The sequence below is a fragment of the Anabrus simplex genome, chromosome 8 (genome assembly GCF_040414725.1).
Source record: "Anabrus simplex isolate iqAnaSimp1 chromosome 8, ASM4041472v1, whole genome shotgun sequence".
NCBI classification, from domain to species: domain Eukaryota; kingdom Metazoa; phylum Arthropoda; class Insecta; order Orthoptera; family Tettigoniidae; genus Anabrus; species Anabrus simplex.
The window spans coordinates 33,356,016-33,375,979 of NC_090272.1; the positions used below are offsets into that span (position 1 = coordinate 33,356,016).

General features: G+C 39.7%; 1 protein-coding gene across 1 annotated transcript in view; it reads right to left on the reverse strand.

Annotated features, from left to right (window-relative positions):
• Positions 1-19,964, reverse strand: part of LOC136879283 (polycystin-2-like protein 1) — a 163,037-nt gene that overhangs the window by 105,356 nt on the left and 37,717 nt on the right. The window contains exon 5 of the mRNA XM_068229043.1: positions 4,019-4,249. Within this exon, the coding sequence (XP_068085144.1) occupies positions 4,019-4,249 (231 nt within the window). The remainder of the gene's footprint in view (positions 1-4,018; positions 4,250-19,964) is intronic.

The following is a 19,964-nucleotide window of genomic DNA, read 5'->3' on the forward strand; positions in this document are numbered from 1 at the left end:
TGCCTCTCGCCCAGAGTCCCCGGGTTCAATTTCCGGCCAGGTCAGGGATTTTTCTCTCGACATGAGGGCTGATTCGAGGTCCACTCAGCCTATGTAATTAGAATTGAGGAGCTATCTGACGGTGAGATGGCGGCCCCGGTCTAAAAAACCGAGAATAATGGCCGAGAGGATGCGTCGTACTGACCACACGACCCCTCATAATCTGCAGGCCTTCGGGCTGAGTAGCGTCATTGGGCAGGTCAGAGCTCTTCCAGGGGCATAAGTGCCATGGGTTCTTTTTAGACATAAAGATGCTTCAGATTTATTTTGAAATATGACACAACTTTGCCTCATAGGACAAACATCAGTCATATGGGTCATATTCTAATGCGTTGGAAAATGATTCCTCAGTCACCTCTTGGCCATTGCCAGTTGTTAGTTCTCTGTAATACTGGTGATATATTGCAGGGACATATTCAAATAGCTCAAGCAAGTCCTTAAGCTTTGCTGGCTTTATTGGCCTTGTAACACTGTACTTTGGTGACAGCTGAACACTAGCAAGTGATGGCCGACCACCATTACTGTTCCTTTTGTGAAGGTCAACATAATCATATTCCTCAACAATACCATATAAATATTTTAAAAACACTTAAATGGTACATCTTTCATAAATAGTATGCTTGCAACTTTACTAATTAGTACTCTTTGCTTATTTACAGATACCATTCTCTTGGTTAATTTTTCTAGCAACGGTTGAGTGCTCACAAACTTATCACTTGTCATTTTTACTACTGGCTTCCTTACTCTAGCTCTTTTTTACTAAATCCTTCCATTCATCTGGCACAAAAACACAAGAAACACCCACAGCCTCTAGTATACATGGGGATAAGGTTTGCTAACCTACATATACAGCAACGCCATCTTTACGGCCTCCTCCGTAAACGTCTGTTAGCCCGATTTTGTAATAACAAAATTGGCCTAAATAAAATGGCATAAAATTCAAAGCGTTGTATCTCATCACACAGGATTGCCTCATGTTAGCCCAACTCACAGAAGATACTTTGAACCTTCCGCAATTGATGGCAGCACATAACTCTTTTTTTTTTCCAAATTTGTTGGTTAGCCCGTTTTTGCGAGCACCCATTCAATTCCTCCCATAATATACAAGATAAATCCAGTATTTGACCACCTGTTAGCAAAATTTTTGGAAGTTTATACCCCTGATGGCAAAGTGATAATTGATGAGAACCTGTTGCTGTGGAAAGGGTGGCTAGGGTGGAAAGTTTACATTCCAAGAAAACGATTGCGTTTTGGAATGGAATCATATAAATTATGTGACGCCGAGACAGGTTATATAACATGATTTGCTTCTGTGTGTATGTTCAGTATAGATCGGTGATAGATAGGTCAAGTGGAGAAAAGGTGCATGATGTAAAAGTGGTACCTAGTGAGAGCCTTGATAGTGACCATAGACTCCTCATTGCAGACCTAAGAGTCACCAAATCTATTATTAAAGTAAACAAGAAGAAAAAAACAAAACACAAATTAAAGACTGGAAACTGAAAGATTTGGAAGTCAAACAGCAGTTTCAAGAGGAAATCAGAGCTAAAATGCCTATAACAGACACAAAGAAAGGTAATGAAGAATGGAATGATTTTAAGGTAAGTCTGGTTGATAGTGCAGATAAAATATGTGGAAGAACAAGCAGAAGAGTTAGAGAGAAAAAACATCTTGGTGGAATGATAAAGTGAAGGAAGCCATAATGAAAAGGAATAAGGCTAAGTCTGACATAAGAATCAACAGCAACCAAATAGACAACAATAAATTGGAAGAGATGGCAAAAGAATATAGATACAGAAAGTTGGAAGTCAAGAGAATTGTACAGGAAAAAAAAAGAGAAAAGTTGGAAGGAATTTGCAAATAAACTGGAAGAAGACAGTAAAGGGAAAATTAAAATGATATATGGAATAGTAAAAAGTAAAAGATGAGATAAAGAAGCAATTATAGCTCTGGAGACAGCAGATGGGAATATAGGTGTGCTAGGTACCAACTGATGAGCCCAGTCTAGCACACGGGGGTGAAATGCTGGCCACCAGGAATGAGTTAGCTGGAACATTTATAATGTCCAATAACGGACCATTTATATTGGTATTATATGAAAGATATTACAAGTTGTCCACTTCATGACCGTATCAATGAGTATAATCAAGAAGTTAGTATAAATAACCACCTAATCGATACTTTATTATTGCCTCAGGCAAAAATTGAATATAAATTAACACTTACAGGACATGTTTTGACCACTTAGTGGTCCTCTTCAGCTGTATAAGGAAAAAATTGAGAAGAAAAAACATTAGGACAATAAGCACAAATAATAAAAGTTCTTTGGAGACTCCTTTGTTAAAAATGGAGGTCATCAGATCAGGACATCTTGCCTCTCGTTCTTGTTTGGGAAAGATGTTTATTCTGCGCTGTCTAGAGGGTTTGTCTTTGAGCGCGACCTGGTGAAGTAACAATGTGACACACTCTGACAGTTCATGCAAAGCTCTGGAGAGAACGGAAGAAGAGTTTTGTTGTCATCTAAAATATCATGTGAGGGAGGAGGGAGATTGGGCTGTGCTTCTGCGATGTCGTGTTTGATTATATCTCTTGTTCGTCTTGTCTGTTTCATGTCTACCCATTCCAAGTATTTACTAATATTCTCGTATAAGATGTTTTTTTGCTCGTTGTTTTCGTTAAGATTCCCTTCACCGTTTTCTAATTTATCAAGAACGATGTGGATGTTTTCCAGGTTCAAGTAAATGTTTCTCTTAGGGTCCTTCAATAGTTCATTATAGTCTAAGATTGTTTTAATCAAGTAATTAAATATTTTCTTCAATCAGGGAAATTGCTCCCCACCTGGGAGTGAGCCGGTATGTATGGAGCTCTCCGCTTAAGGGGTTAAGAAGGCAGTATTAGCTGCTGGATAGCCATCAATCACAGCTGCGCATTGTATTTTGCTTCAGGTGCAAGTTTGCTAGTTGTTTTACGTCGCACCGACACAGATAGGTCTTACTGCGACCATGAGACAGGAAAGGGCTAGGAGTGGGAAGGAAGCGGCCGTGGCCTTAATTAAGGTACAGCCCCAGCATTTGCCTGGTGTGAAAATGGGAAACCACGGAAAACTATTTTCAGGGCTGCCGACAGTGGGGTTCGAACCTACTATCTCCCGAATACTTGATACTGGCCGCACTTAAGCGACTGCAGCTATCGAGCTCGGTGGTGCAAGTTTGGACAAAATCGATTAGTAGCTTTAAGTCGTGTTTGATGTTGCAAAGGAAGCAGTTTAGCATTCATTCTGCTCAAACAACTTTCCCTGACATAACAAGATGATATCCTTATACAGAAAAAAAAAAGACTACTTTATTTTGTTGTATTATTTTCTTCAAGGCTAATATTTGTAATTCTTTCTAGGTTGCAAAGAATATGCCATCCATACACCTCAATTCCCACTACCACACATGCCTCACACTCCCATTTGCTTTGGGGCTTGCTGGCTTTGGCACAGCTCTTCTCAGTTCTGACTTAAGTTGTGTTTAATTCTGTACATCATAGTCATTGATGCTTTCTGAGAAAGGCATTGAATGTTCAACAGTACCATTTGGTTTAACAAGATCATTGGTTCTCTATAATAATGATTACTGGCTGGAATTTGTAAACATACATTAGGCTTAGTTCAGACTTACCTGGTGTATGGTTGTTAACTCTAATATAACATGACCGGGCGAGTTGGCCGTGCGCGTAGAGGCGCGCGGCTGTGAGCTTGCATCCGGGAGATAGTAGGTTCAAATCCCACTATCGGCAGCCCTGAAGATGGTTTTCCGTGGTTTCCCATTTTCACTCCAGGCAAATGCTGGGGCTGTACCTTAATTAAGGCCACGGCCGCTTCCTACCAACTCCTAGGCCTTTCCTATCCCATCGTCGCCATAAGACCTATCTGAGTCGGTGCGATGTAAAGCCCCTAGCAAAAAAAAAAAAAATATAACATGAAATAACTCACCCTATTCATAGTTCTACTGAACTGTTGCATTGTTTTGTTAAAACTGATGAACTTGAAGATCTTTATCCAGGAGAAGAAGACGAATACAGCTAAAGCATGGTCATACTGCAGTTGCCAGAAGCCCAGGTTATCAAAGTTGGCATACTGGGCCTCGTTTTCAAGCAGACTATCCAAGGTTTGGTGGACAACAACGTTGCGGTAGATGTTGAAAAAAATGCATATGTACGCCATCTGCAACAAATTAATATATGTCACATCCACATCCAATGAAAGATAAAGCATGTATTGTCATTGGACTAGCAAAAACTGTAATGTGATGATATTACGAATATAGCGCTAGTAGATGTTCCTCCTAATCAATACAAGTCAAGTTAGTATACAGTTATATTATTATATAAACATGGTGCTAGTTTTGGTCCTTCAATGTTGGGCCATCTTCAGCCATATAAGCATAAAATGTGTTAAAAATTGATTAGCATATACATAAAATCTTCCAACATTATATACTTAAAATTATCTTGTCAATCTGTTCGTTGATTGTATTAATACATATTGAACATTGCTTAAGTTTATTGTTATGTTACTTGAAAAAAAAAATCATGTCCTGTTTTCATTCATCTGACCGGATCAGGAATGAAATGTATGAAGCCCCTATCTTGTACATTATAAATTTCGTATTGTCAAAGTATCAACTTGTGAAAATTTGAATTTATAATTCCACCTTTACAATACTGTAATTGTCTTTATTAAAAAGACTACATTAGATTATACTTGTGATATATGTTTCGTCCTCTTATGGGACATCTTCAGTCGCAAATACAAACCATTAAAAATAAGGTGAGGACACGTTGGAATAAGTAAATAAAATGTCTTTGGATCCTGTGATGTGGCGTGATGGCATCTTGTCAATCTTGAATGTTAAAATGGTGTGGCATGAAAATGAAATGGAGCATGAAATCCAGTTAAAATCACAGATTTAATTGTTGTTAAAAACAATGAATTGTCCAGTTATAAAACATGAGTGGCCTTACACCTCTCCCCTTATGTCAAAGTCCCCTCAACCTCCCCTCACAGTCAGTCCTCAACGACCTTCGAGGACGTCACTCAGTTAGCTTTAGCACTTGAGGTGGAGTGGTCGAAGTGGGACGGGCAAGGAGGTGAGTGACCGGATGGGCACTTAGTTCACATGTTAATTGAATTTATTCTTTAGTTCATTCATATTTTTCTTTTTCTTTTTTAGGGCCCTATTGTCAACACATAATCAAGTCGAACTTGTATCATCAGTATAACTCCACCTTCTAATCAAGAAAGCTATTTTAATGTGGCATTACCATCAATCACACTGTTTTATGTACAATATGCATATAATTTTATTTGCACAGCCATTCATGTTTTATAATTGGACAATTCGTTGTTTTTAACAACAATTTAATCTGTAATTTTAACTGGACTTCATGCTTCATATCATTTTCATGCCGCAACATTTTAACATTCAAGATTGACAAGACGCCATCACGCTGTGTCACAGGATCCAAAGACTTTTTATTTACATATTTTAACGTATCCTCACCTTATTTTTAATGTTTTGTATTTGCAACTGAAGATGTCCCATAAGAGGACGAAGCATGTATCACAAGTATAATCTAATGTAGTCTTTTTAATAAAGACAATTACAGTATTGTAAAGGTGGAATTATAAATTCAAATTTTCACAAGCCCCCATCTAGCGGTGAGGATGGGAATTGTGCCAGCTGCCGAAGCCTGCCACACTGCACTGGGGCATGATTATGACCGACAAATGAAATGAAATGATACTGAAGTGTTGCTGGAATAAAAGATTACTGGTAAAACTGGAGTACCCAGAGAAAAACCTGTCCCACCTCTGCTTTGTCCAGCACAAATGTCACATGAAGTGATCGGGATCTGAACAACTGAACCCAGCAGTGAGAGGACGTCGTGGTGCCACCTGAGCCACAGACGCTTTTATATGTATGTTATTGATGTTAAAATAACTTGCACACGCTTAGGTTCTTATTATAAAATTGATTAAAAACAATTGTGGTATTGTACATCATATTATTGACACTGCCTTGATCATTGTTGTCCATATGAGATAGAACTGAAGTTCATTGAAGCTCATAAATTATGATGTGATGATATTGTCAGAAAAATACTGTTACATTATATTATCTTCATATCCATATTGACAATTCTGAATTATACGATTATGAGTCTTTATTCAGTCCTCCTATTCAATTATACAATTCAAATCTCTGTGAGGGGGTCAAATGTTCATGTTAAATATTCAAAAGTCATACATGTTTCGACACTTATTTGTGGGCAATCTTCAGTGAAATTTTAGGTTAAAAGTACAAGTGTTTCACTTAACATTGTACCTAACTAAAAGTTATGACCTGTGGCAAATACTGAGGTTGTTTCCGTTCTCTGGAAATGAAATTCGTAAGGGCCTTACCTTAAGAAAAGCCACGTTTCCACCATCGGTTGTCCCCTTTCTGATGTCCCTTTATCTATATAAATAAAATCATAATGATTGTGTGTCTGTACATTGACTATTTTTGTGAAATTTCCATACAGTTATCCGTTTCAGGTGTAATAATGACCATCTGGATATTTTTTAGCTTTGGTGTCTGTCTGTTTGTTTGTCTGTTTGTCTATAACTCAAAAACTACCAGATATATTTCTACCAAACTTCATATTTAGAATCCACCTGTCCTGGGGTAGGTTTTAGGGTCAATATTGTTTCTAAATCCCTGAAATGACTGGGGGTTTATACGAAAACAAAACCGTGATTTTGCACTCGAACAGAATATACACAACAAAACTTAATGAAAAAATCTACCTGCCTTAATGGAAATCAATTTCTAAATCTTTTCTCCCATGTGCATCATTTTGATACAAGGATTAATAAGGGAGATATCATTAACGGACTGGTTTTCGGTACAAGTCACACTGGACTTAACTCAGAGCGGGTGCGTATAAAGTGTATTTCTTATAACTTGAAAACTACTGGAGATATTTCAACCAAACTTCATATTTAGCATTCACCTATCGAAATGTCAAATCTCAAATTCCCAGAATGGACTAGGGGGTTTACAGGGAACTGAAACAGTGATTTTACTCTCCCACAATACATACAAGACCAATCTGACTGAAAATTGACTAACCTTGATGGAAATCCATTTTCTCATGTACATTTTTTTCGGTAGGAGGATTAATAATGAAGATATCATGAACGGTCTGTTTTGCAGCTTAAGTCCAGCTGACATAGCCCAAAATGTGTTTTACATGTAGCAGAATCCTTACCTATATATAAATAAATTTGTAACGTCCTTTTTGGCTAGATTTTCATACAGCTATCTGTTTCAAGTGTAATAATGACAACCTGCATATTTGTAAGCTATAGTTTCCTGATAGTCCTCATTTTAAACCCCCACCCCCACCCCACCCCCACCCCCACCCCAAACAAGATTGAGGCACAATCTGCCAGACGAGCTAGAAAATTGAAATTTGGCAAAGTTATATGTCTTAACCTGTAATTGACAGAAAGCTTCCAAGATCTTTAAATATTTCATTTTTTACCCCCGAAAAATATCAGAATATTGAGGCAATTTTCATGATGGTGCAGACCTTCGTTTCGAGGTATATCGCAGCTAATCCATAAGTTGAATCACAAAATGGATGGCACAATTTCAGTTCAATTTGGAGTGATCTACAACTTTGGTCCTATGATGTTTTGTCATAACTCTATTCCTTATATGTTAGATTTTTCTCTATTTCTCAATTATACCTACATTTTTCTCTTTGTACACGTATAATTCATAGTTCGAATCACTTATACCAAAGGTAGAATCATCTAATTCTACACGAGCATGGCCCACCCTGTATCCATACGTGAGCCAAATTCTATGTTTGTAGCTGTCATATTAGTACCCAAAAGTAATGCACTGTGAGGAAACCTTACTCAAATTTTACCCTATTCAGTGTTTCTAACTCAATTTCACCCATAAATAGATCAGACAGGAGAGGCATCTTGTAGTATAATCTGTTTGCCGATATGATGTATCGTTTAGCAGCAATTAATCTGTAAATGAAGGTTTGCAATATTGTAAACATGCATATACTTTGTATGTCGATCTATATATATTCATTGAAGTCGATTTGTAGTGATGCAGAAAGGGTGTCTTTGCCATTATAATTAATATTTTACATCGATAGTGACTCTCAGCAGGAGGGCGTCTGATATTGTAATCATTACTCTCCCCATGGACTTTGACCGGCAGTAGGAATAGGATCCTTTTCCAACTCCTTTGTATCTTGTATTAGTAACGAGGGACTACCATTGTAAATAATCATTCACTTCTCGATTTGACTGCCAGAAGTCAAGGGAGCATGCAATTTTGTTCAAAACTCCCCTAACTGATTGTGTTTGGGAGTAGGCAAGTGTGCCCACCATTATAAAGAAATTTACCCATCTAAAATGTGACTGGCATTAGGCACAGTGTTCTTGCTATTATAATGGAAACTCACCAAATCGGTGTGACTGTCATTAAGAAAAGGGACCTGTCATTATAATGATAACAGCACAACTCAGTTTTGACTGGCAGTAGGGAAGGTGCGTGATTTTATAATAGAAACTCCTCAACTGTAATCTGTCGGAAGTAGGAAAGGGTACCTGCCACTATAATGAAAACTTCCAAAATCTATTGTGACTACACAGTAGGTAATGGGACCTCCAATTATAATGAAAACTTTCTTACTCTACTGTGAATGGCAGTAGGCAAGTGAGCCTGCCATTATAATCACAACTCCGCAACTCACACTTTACATTGGAAACAACGTATGAGAACCTACCCGTGCTGTTTCTGGATAACGCTAAGTGGCATGCAAATTAAAAAATCTCATTCACTGCATGCACAGCAATTTACTTTGATATCCGTATACAATGTAGAATACTGTAGCAAAGCATGGGTACATTTGCTAATATGAACTATAGCTCTGCACCTCAATTTCCACTGAAGAAGACTTTTACATAACACAGCCATGTCTATGTTGTTCCACTCCTCTTCACAAGGTTTCCATAAGCCTTCCTCTTCACACACTTTCCATAAGCTTTGCACAGTATGAGGATGCCTGTTTCCTAATGTCCTTTTCAGAAGTGTAAACACACAAAAGTCCGTGGAAGAAGCATCAGGTGACTTCACTGGGATATCACTAAAGGGTATAGCAAGTATTCCTGTTTCTAGTTCAAATTTCTTTAAGAATACAAGGGTTGAACCGGAAGTATGGCTGGACGCTTTATTTTGATGTACCCACACCTTCTCTGAATCTGCACCATACACAGCTAGGATCTCAGTTTGGTAAATTGGGGTCGAGACTTCATTTTGATAGTATAGGGAGTTAACATTTGCATTTTTAGCAACATGTCTCCCAGTTAAACTGCAATCTGTGTTAACAATACACTTTCTTCTGCTTACAATCCAGCTTGTCAAAATACCTAACAACTTCTACTCAACATGTTATTTCATCTAGACTTATTAGGCCTAAAACCTTCCACTCAGGTTTTGCGTCTTCTACCAAATGCAGGTTCCTCCTCTGCTATCAACTGTCCTTGAGCTAATACCAACTAGATAAGTGTCTATCTGCTCACCATTAAAATGTCAGTCAGCTGTCAAGATGGCGGCTGGAGGAGACACGCGCAAGCTTAGTGCTGCTGCAGTTTGTGTTGTTTGTGTGGTAATAATCAGAGTTGTTGCGCTTTACGGTTCTCTGCATGGGTCTATTCAAGTTAAGGAATCGGTGTATGCAAGTGAAAAAGTGAGTTCTCCTTTTGCATGGCTACTAGTAGAGAGAAACTACTACATTCTGGCGTTCTCTCTGACTGGATGCGCCATTTTCCAGACTTATAGGCGCCTCCCTACTAGCTCGGAGCCGAACAAGCCTAGGCCTGGTTGCTCAGCGATTAGGGGCTTTCTTTGCCTCCTACTACTGGCTGGAGATGTCCACTTAAACCCCGGTCCCATCACTTGTGAAATGAAAACAGACATAAACATCTATTGTCAGAATGTGCAAAGCCTAAACAATAAGTTGTCTGATTGTGAACTATCCCTGCCAGACTTAACAGAAGTTGACGTGATAGGACTTCCTGAAACATGGCTCTCTTGGGCTAGTGACAGTGAACTACCACTCAGTGCTAATTACAGCATATTCCGTCGTGATCGTGCGACTCTAGGTGGTGGAGTGATGCTAGCAGTAAACAGTGCGTTACCATGTAAACGAAGGACAGATCTCGAACGGAACTGTGAGTTAGTGCGGGTGGAGCTACTCTTTCCTCGACGCCCTGTTCTTGTGGGATGTTACTACAGACCACCAAACAGCCCATTCTGTGACCTTGAACAGTGCCTGGACTCAGTCATTGCAGCTCTCCCTCATGGTGAAATAATTTTAATGGGCGACTTTAACCTGTCTATAAAGTGGTCTTCTCCAACTACCGGACAGTCAGCTAACAACTCTGACACATACTTTATAGACAGTTTTATTAATGGCCTCGGATTGAAACAGTTTAATATGTACCCAACCCGTGGACCCAACACCCTGGACTTCATACTCTCCTCATTAGAACTTAAAACATTAACCCCAGGCAGAAACCTTTTCCTGTGCGACCACCAGTCCCTCGATGCTACATTCCTCCTTCCCCACCCCTCCTCAAAGCCTCACAGCAGGACATCCTACCGCCCTACCTACATCTGGCGCCATGCTGACTGGCCTGCAATGTGTCGTGCCCTGGAATGCCTTTCCTGGAGTCTGCTCGAAATAGCTGATATCAAATCGGCTCTTGACCTGCTGTATGACTGGCTGCAAGCTGCAATTAAAGACTTCGTACCTGCACAACGGGATACTACTAGCAAACACGAACACTGGATATCACAAGAGACCAGACTGATACTATTTAATAAGAAGAGAGCTTGGCGCCTGTGGAAAGACTTCCCTAACCCACACACTCACAATACCTTCGTTAAAATCCGCCGCCGCACGAGGTTTATGGTCAGAAGAGACTACAAAACACATGTAGACACCGTCACTGAAAACGTCCGCAGCAATCCCAAGCGCTACTGGAGTCTCATCAACACACGGAGAAGGACGGAGCGGATTCCTGTCAGCGTGAACCACAACGATGCAACAGCAGATGGCACCAATCGCAATGAACTGTTCAACAGGTATTTCTTCTCCAACTTCTCCCCTTCCTTACAAAACCAACCGCTCCCTCCCATTGGTACAGCTTCAAACAGAACCCTATCAAGCATAACTACCACACCAAGTGAAGTTCATAACCTTCTTCAAACTCTTCGTACCAACAAAGCTACCGGTGCCGACACTATAGGTCCTCTTTTCCTAAAAAATACTGCCAGCACTCTTTGCGTCCCTCTCTCTAAATTATTTAACAGATGTTTTGCCGCAGGTTATTTCCCTATTACGTGGAAACAGGCAAATATTGTTCCACTTCTCAAATCAGGCAACAAATTTAATGTTTCATCTTACCGACCAATCTCTATTCTCCCCTCACTATCCTTTATCTTTGAAAAAATTATACACCAGCGTCTCCTCACATTCACTTTGCCGTATATCTCAACCAAGCAGCATGGTTTTCTACCAGGTGGCTCTTGTCTAACAAACCTGGCTACTCTGCATAGCTTTGCATCACACGCCATTGTAGCTAAATCACAACTGGATATCTGCTACGTAGACATTTCGAAAGCTTTCGATTCTGTAGACCATACTCTGTTGCTCCATAAACTCTCCGAACGATTTTATTTACATGGCAGTCTTCTGACCCTTCTTGCTGGCTTCCTACATAACCGTTGGCAGAGAGTGGTAATATCAGGCACTTCATCCTCATGGTTACCAGTCACCTCCGGTGTCCCACAACACAGTACTCTTGGCCCCTTGCTGTTTTCTTTGTTTATGGACGATCTGCCGTCCGAACTCAACGAAACAGCGAATACCCTACTCTTTGCTGACGACTGCAAGATATTTAGGGAGATCACGAATCCAGGAGATGCAGCTCTGCTACAGTCCTCACTTAATGCCCTCTCAAACTGGTGCCGTACTTGGAAACTTATCCCCAATCCACAAAAATGCAGCCATATGACCATAACACTACGTAAATCTCCTCTACCGACATCATATTACCTACTCGACAAGCCCATCACCGTGGTTACGCAACAGCGTGACCTAGGTGTGATATTCGATACAAAATTACAATTTAAGACCCATATAGAAACATATACAACCAAGGCTATGAAATTACTAGGCATTCTATATCGCTTCACAGAAATTTCTGACCCCATTGCTCTTCGTCACTTCTTCCTCACGATCGTTCAACCTCTCTTAAACTACTGCTCTCCGATTTTGACAACAGCCGCCCCCTCCAATACTAAGCAGTTAGACAGAGCATTGTCCTTCTTTGCTGCAATTGTAAGGAACAGAAACCCCAAGCTCAGAAATCTGTCTACGCAGCCGGTATTAATGGCAATTAATGTGTCACCGCTGCACATCAGGCGACAGGTAGCTGACCTGAGTTTCTTCCATTAGATCTTAAATGGACATTACCGCTCGGAACATCTTGTCTCACTCTTCTCTCTCCGCGTTCCTTCCCACTCCACCAGAACCAAAGACCTTCTCCACATTCCCCGCACTCAGCACTCAATACTTCAACGATCTTTCTTAATCCGCCTCCCAACACTCTTTAACAATATTAATAGGAGACAAGAGCTTGATATAGCACCAAATAAAAGTGTATTCGAGAGGTGTGTAAATAGTATGTTAAAGATAAGTTGATGTGAAGGGATTATACCGCCATCTTGACCCACGACGACTTGGCTATGAACATGGACATTCTCATGGTTTTCGATTTGGACAGTTATTAGTAGGATGTGTACCTGATCTTGTTATATTTTGTTATGTTTGTTATATTTTGTTATGAAAGTTTACGTTTGTTAAATAGTCTGTTGACAGTGCAAGTGAAATTTGCTCAGTGTAGCTGTATCTTGTGCTTCGTGAATAAATAAATAAATAAATAAATAAATAAATAAATAAATAAATAAATAAATAAATAAATAAATAAATAAATAAATAAATAAACACAATTGACCTTGATTTCTGTTATTGTCATAGGGCAACATGCAAGCCAGTTGAACAACCTCCAAACCACGCCGTTACCCTTATCTCATTCCTCCAGTGGTAAATTTGGTCGAATGTGTATTCATCTTCTATTCGCTGCCAACTGTTCACATTAAACTTTAATTTAGGTCATGACTGCTACCTTCCCAGTCCCAACCCTTTCCCATCCTTCCATTGCCGAAAACTTGTGATGTGTTAGTGTGATATTAAATCAATAGCAATAGCAAAAGAAAATTATGTTCACTCGTCATTACAATGCTATAGTATACAGTACATGGACGTTGACTATATGAGCGAGGGATGCTAACTGAACTCTGGCATGGTAGAAGATTACCCACATTCCCATACAGTGGGAGAAAGGGGAGGGGTAAACAAATGTCTCGGTTTCGGTTATGTGATGCACTACGGACAGCTTGGTACTACTTGTAGAGTAAAACTTTGCTCGTTTATCAAGTTAAGATTCATTTAAAATGTTTGCTTCTCTTGTAGATGAAGGTGCTCATAATCAAAGGTTTTGCTGTATGTTTCTTGACACAAGGTCGAGGATGAGTTGAGATGAATTTATATGGCATATTTCCAAAGCCGGATGCCCTTCCTTACACCAACCTCAGCTAAGGAGTTAATGAAGATGAAATGAATGATGGTAAATGAAATTGGGTATGGAGGTAGAAGAAATCAGCTTTGGCTGATGAATAGGAACTGTTCCACATTTGCTTGGAAGTGGAAATGAGAAACCAGAGAAAACCATTCTAGTACAGCCAACGGTGGGTTCGATCTCACACACCTCCTGAATGCAGAGCTTGGCTCCATAGCCATAGCGTGTTTGACACGTGCATCCACTCTGCTCAGTAATCCAAGGTTTTACTGTATGCCTTTAACTGTCTCCTTCTCCAGAAGCAGTTGAAAAAGGTAAAACAGGTAATATCTTGAAATGAATGCTGGAAAAAAGAAGACTAAACTTCAAGTTTAAATTTAAGTTATGAAGTAATCCCAGAAATAACTCAACTTTAATCACACTCAACTTTACAACTTTTATGAATTCATAACACATTATTTCATGCCTTTTAAACCACTTCTGAGACAAGGACTGTCACGAATAAAAATTCAACATTGTGTCAACGTTTTTTAAAACTTTTCTACCCACTAATCTTCAATGAAAATGATATTAATGCGCACAACTTTATTCCACACTACAACACAGAAAAAAAATAACAACCACCACCACCCCTCATTATCTGGTATGGCCCAAGACTCTTGGACAATTAAGTTTCTGATGTCTCTCTGGTAGATATTGATCCAGATTTCAGATTACCTACTGTAACATATCCAAAACAGGATTACAGCCTCAGATTCATCTGCCGAACTTATCCCAGAGGTGTTCTGTTGGATTTGTAACGCTCTTTGTACTTGATAGTGTCTTTGCTTACTATCAACTTGGTAGAAATTGCGTTGTAATTGAGATTTGCTTTTAAGAGAGTGCCCTTGATCGGGATACTAGACAACAAGACATCAACTGACAGTACATAAACGCGCAGAGTGCCGAGAAGCGTGCAACATGAGAATATAACAGTTCAATACATCGTGTCAACATCACCGTAAACAGTGCAATTTAGAGCTCCATACATGTGCATAAACAAGTTAAAGGGCCGCTACCCAAGAGAATTGCCGTGGTAGGTACATGTGGAAACAGAAGTAATGGGGAAAAGGAACTCGTGAAAGAGAATTTTGGAAAACAAGTTTGAAAATAACAAATATATTATAACAATCTCAAAGGGGTAACAAATTATCTTTACATCAGAACAAATAGTATGAACCAGCATATGGCGTAATAAAAGCATTAAGTTTGATTTTAGGACACGTAGGTGATTCAAAATTTGATTACATCATCATAATCGAATTCCTAAGCACCAATCACTACAATCTTTGGACATATGTTCCAACACTTCAATTAGGGGGAAGAGAAAAAGAAGGGGGGGGGGGGGGGAACTCATAGGTTCTGAAAACAGTTTCTTTGCATTGAATTACACAATACGCTAGAAGGGAGGTACATCAAATAAAGTTTCAGGCTCATGCCAGTAGAATTCAAAGTTCATAGTGTCATACACTTGCTAGATAAGCTCACCAATTGATACAATGCTTACAATAGGACATTGTAATGTAACCTCATGCCAAACAATTCAAGAGATCCAGAATTGAAATAAACCAATCTCCAGTCCAGGGAGTGATCCTTTTGGTAGATTAGAAAAAAAAATAGGAATTCTAACAAATGATCCCAGAAGGGATTAAAACATACACGCATGCGCAGAAGCGATAATAAAATTGAAGCTAACCGATGAACACACAAATTAAATTAGCAGACCACATCATTTGAGCAAGCACCATTTTTATGCAAAATGAACAGATAGATGGAGTAAGAAAAGAAATAAAGATAGGTAGAAGATAAAGGATAGAACAAGGAAATAAGAAACGGAGGAATGGGATAGGATAAGGATCAAGCCGCCAAATCCGCAGCACTGACAGACGCGATGCAAAAGTTCATCTCAGAAGGTAGGAATGTTTATGGACTAGAATTTTAGATCAGCTGTCCAGTACACCGTTTACACCGCATTTTAAGAATATAAACGTCCAAAAAGCAGAACATTTGCGCTGCACGAATACTAAGATGTGTCCAGAAGGGACCAAAGTTCAATTTTCGTTTATTACGACGAAGCCCAAGTATAGCAAGGTAGGGCACGTTAAATGATAGAAAGAAACAGTGTCTGCTCACCCTTGACAGAAGTCCAGCACGAAGTTCACAAGTAAAATGGACATGGTCCAGCCGTGTGCAGAGTTCCAGCTCCCACTGTCTTTAACAAGGTTATACCATAACTGACCTCTGAATGAACGACACAAGGCCATATATATATGCGAGCGGGGTAGATCGAGAACATACTATAGGCGTGACGTCAGAGTGGATGCGCCATGCAGGCGAGCAGTGACAGCAGTAGTACAAGCAGCCGGGAAGCCGACAGTTCGTAACAGCAGACGGAGAAAAGAGCACCAATTTGAAGGGGAGAATTTTATTACATAAGGTAAGCACCAACAGCTCGCAACATATACTCCCACCACACGAGAAAAATCCGAAAGATTGGTGCAACGAACGATGAAGAAGCACGTCGAGCAGACGATGGATGGTGGAGCCAGCACAGATGAGGATGGTGAAGATGCAGTGCGGATCCCTCGATGAACAGATGAAAGCAGCAACAGAAGAAGGCAGAAGAAACGTAGAGACGCAGATCCGACGAGGTCCAGATGAGGCGCCATCTCCGGGGCCCGGCAGGATGCAGCAGCAAAGGGAAAGAATGAGTAACAAGAAAGAAGAAACAAGAAAAGGAGGAAAAGGGGGGGGGGGGGAGGAAAGGAAGAGGACAAAGGAACGATCCGGATCGTATCATAACAATAATACAATGAATAAGTGGTCTGCAATCAAAATATTTACAATAAAAGGACAAACTTGATCAATAAATATATATATATAAAGAAAGTAACACAGATAACGAATATAATGAGGGGAGGTCAGGTGTGAAAAAGATTAGACAGTGGGAGCTGGAGGGAGGGAGAGCAGAAACCAGAAAAAGAAAGAAAATTAAAAAATGAGGAGAAAAAGGGGGACTGGACAGCAAACGATACCAAAAAAAAAAAAAAAAAAAGGGGATAGCAGGCCTGATCGCTACACAACTCCCACCCTAGAAAGAAAAAAAAAGGTGGGGGAGGGGGCCTTAATAATGGAACGGTTTTAACATAGAAAAATGAGCTTTTTTAATGTCCGTGGGAGAATGAAGAGATTGAAGCTGAGCAGTATTAGGGGATGGAAAGGAAAGAATACGAAAAGGGCCTAACCAAAGTGGGGAAAGTTTAGCAGCAACATTTTGTGAAGCGGAACTAAGAGGATGGTTTTTCAGAAGAACTTGGTCAAACATCTTAAATTTAGGTTGAGAGACCCGAGTGTTACAAGCTTTCCTATGTACCTCCCTCGCCTGAAGGAGCTTGTCATATGCCTTTTGCAATTGGGAATGGCTGAGGTGATGAGAGGGGGTGTCCAAGAGGGAGGGCAAATCCCACGCAGGGGACAAAGGGGTGTTCAATTCATGACCGAGAAAAAGTTTAGCAGGGGAAAAACCCGTAGAGGAATTAATGGTGGAATTTAAAGCAAGCACGAAAGATGGAAGTTCAGTATCCCATAGCTTCTGATTATTGGAGTGAAAAATGGATAGGAAGGTTTTCAAATTCCTATAGTACCGTTCAACAGTATTGGCTTGAGGATGATATGGAGAAGTACAGATTTTTTTGATAGCTAATGAAAAACAAAAATTAAAAAATAATTTCGATGTGAAAATGGATGCATTGTCAGAAATAAGAAATTTAGGGAGACCAGTAATTGGAAAAAGTATGGTTAGACAAAAGATTTATAACAATTTGAGAGGAAATATTTCGCAAAGGGCGAACAATGAGAAATTTGGAAAAACCATCTAATAAAGTAAAAATATAAGAATTTGATTTAGACGATTTGACAATAGGTCCGACAATGTCAACATAAAATTTCTCACAGGTGTAGGTAGCGGGAGAGGCGGCAAAGGTGCCATAAGGAAGGTGATTCAATGGCTTATGGCGTTGACAAGAGGCACAAGAACGCACCCATGAAAAAATATCCTTGCGCATTTGGGGCCAATAGAATTGGGAGGCAAGGCGTGCATAAGTCTTAGCTCTCCCAAAATGTCCCCCTACAGGAGAGTCATGAAAGTATTGATAAACCATGGACAGTAAACTGGAAGGAAGAACAAGGCGAGGAGTGGCCTTGGGAGTAGGCTTAAAAATAAGAAGTTGCTGCTGATGACGAAACGGGCCAGAATAATTAGGGGAAACCAGGTCACGAGAAATTTGTTGGCAATAAGGGTCAAGCTGTTGATGTTGTAAACACGATTGAAAAGAAAGCGGAAAATTAGTTAACGAGGAAACAGAAAAAACAGAATTAACAGGAAGTGAATCGAGCTCAGAGGGTTGGAAATGAGGTTCTTCAAATAAACGAAATAAAGCATCGGCAACAGAGTTGTTATATCCAAAGACGAATTTAAGAGAAAACTTGAATCATGAGAGGCGGAGTAACCAAAGACCCGTACGACTAATTTTCGGGGCATTATGGAGGAGCCAAGAAAGAGCCTGATTGTCGGTACTAACAATGAATGGGCGGTGGTCAAGATAATCAGCGAAGTGTTCAATAGAGAGGATGAGAGCAAGAGCCTCTTTTTCATAGGTTGAATATTTACGTTCGGCAGGGGATTATAGACGGCTAAAATATGCAATAGGGAGTGTGTGCAATCATTAATAGTTTGTTGGAGAACGGCGCCTATAGCAATATCAGAAGCATCGGTGCACAATTCAAAGGTGACGTTAAAATCAGGAATCTGGAGAAGAGGTGCATGAGATAATTTAGTTTTCAAAAGGTCAAAGGCAATTTGTTGTTGAGAAGACCAATGGAATTTAACACCTTTACGTTTAAGAGCATTCAAAGGTTCAGAAATAGCAGAAAAATTTGGGATGTATTTGGCATAGAAACCGACCATTCCCAAAAAAGACCGTAAATGTTTTAAATTAGAGGGAGGCAGAATTCTAGTAATAGTAGAAACTCGTTCAGGGTCAACAGCAATACCATCAGAACTTAAAATATGACCCAGAAATTTAATGGAGGTTTGAGCGATCAAAACCTTAGACGGATTTACGGTTAAGCCGATGTTGCGGAGACGTGTAAGGACTTCGCGAACATGCGACAGATGAGATTCAAAATCGGGAGAAAAAATCAAAATATCGTCAATAAAAGGGAAAAGATATTTGTATTTAATATCAGAGAATAGGGAGTCGACGAAGCGTTGCATAATTTGGGAACCTAAATTCAAACCGAAAGGGACTTTTTTAAATTGGTAAAGGCCATTAGGGGTAATAAAAGCAGTATACCGAGAGCTAATGTCGTCCAACGGGAACTGGTTGTAGGCCAAATTAAGATCGAAAATCGAAAAAAATTTTGAACCGGAAAAACGTTGAAATGCAGAGTTTAATTTGGGCATAGGGTACGCATCATAAACAATTTTCTCATTCAACTTACGAAAATCAACAATGAACCTCGCGGAGCCATCAGGCTTATCAACCACAAAGGCGGGAGAGGCGTAATCGGAAGATGATGGAATAATAGTATTATCATTCAACATTTTCTGTATTAGGTGATTTAAAACCTTCATCCGAGGAGGACTAAGGAAATATGGAGAGGAGCGAACAGGGGTGGAATCATTAAGATCAATATGGGCAAAAAATCCTTGACAGTACCGAGCTTAGGGGTGATGACATCCGAAAATTCAGTGAGCAAAGCTTGAACTTGATCGGAATGAATAGAATTAATTATAGGAAGGGGAGAATAGAAACGAGAAGGGTAGTCAAGAGTATGGAGTAAGGGAACAGATTTATGAGAAAAGGGAAAAGAAACTTTAAAATGCACGGAATCAAGAAGAAGACCAGTATAAGCAAAAAAGTCATACCCCAAAATGATAGGGAGAGATAAAGATTCAGCGATAAGGAAGGTAAACGGCCAGGAAAAATGCTGCATTTTAATATGCAAAGAAACCGTACCAATAATATTCAAAGGCTGATTAGAGACAGAAAGACAACGTGTAGAGGTAGGAAGATAATATAAATGGGGATCTAGTTCGGTTAACAATTTATAG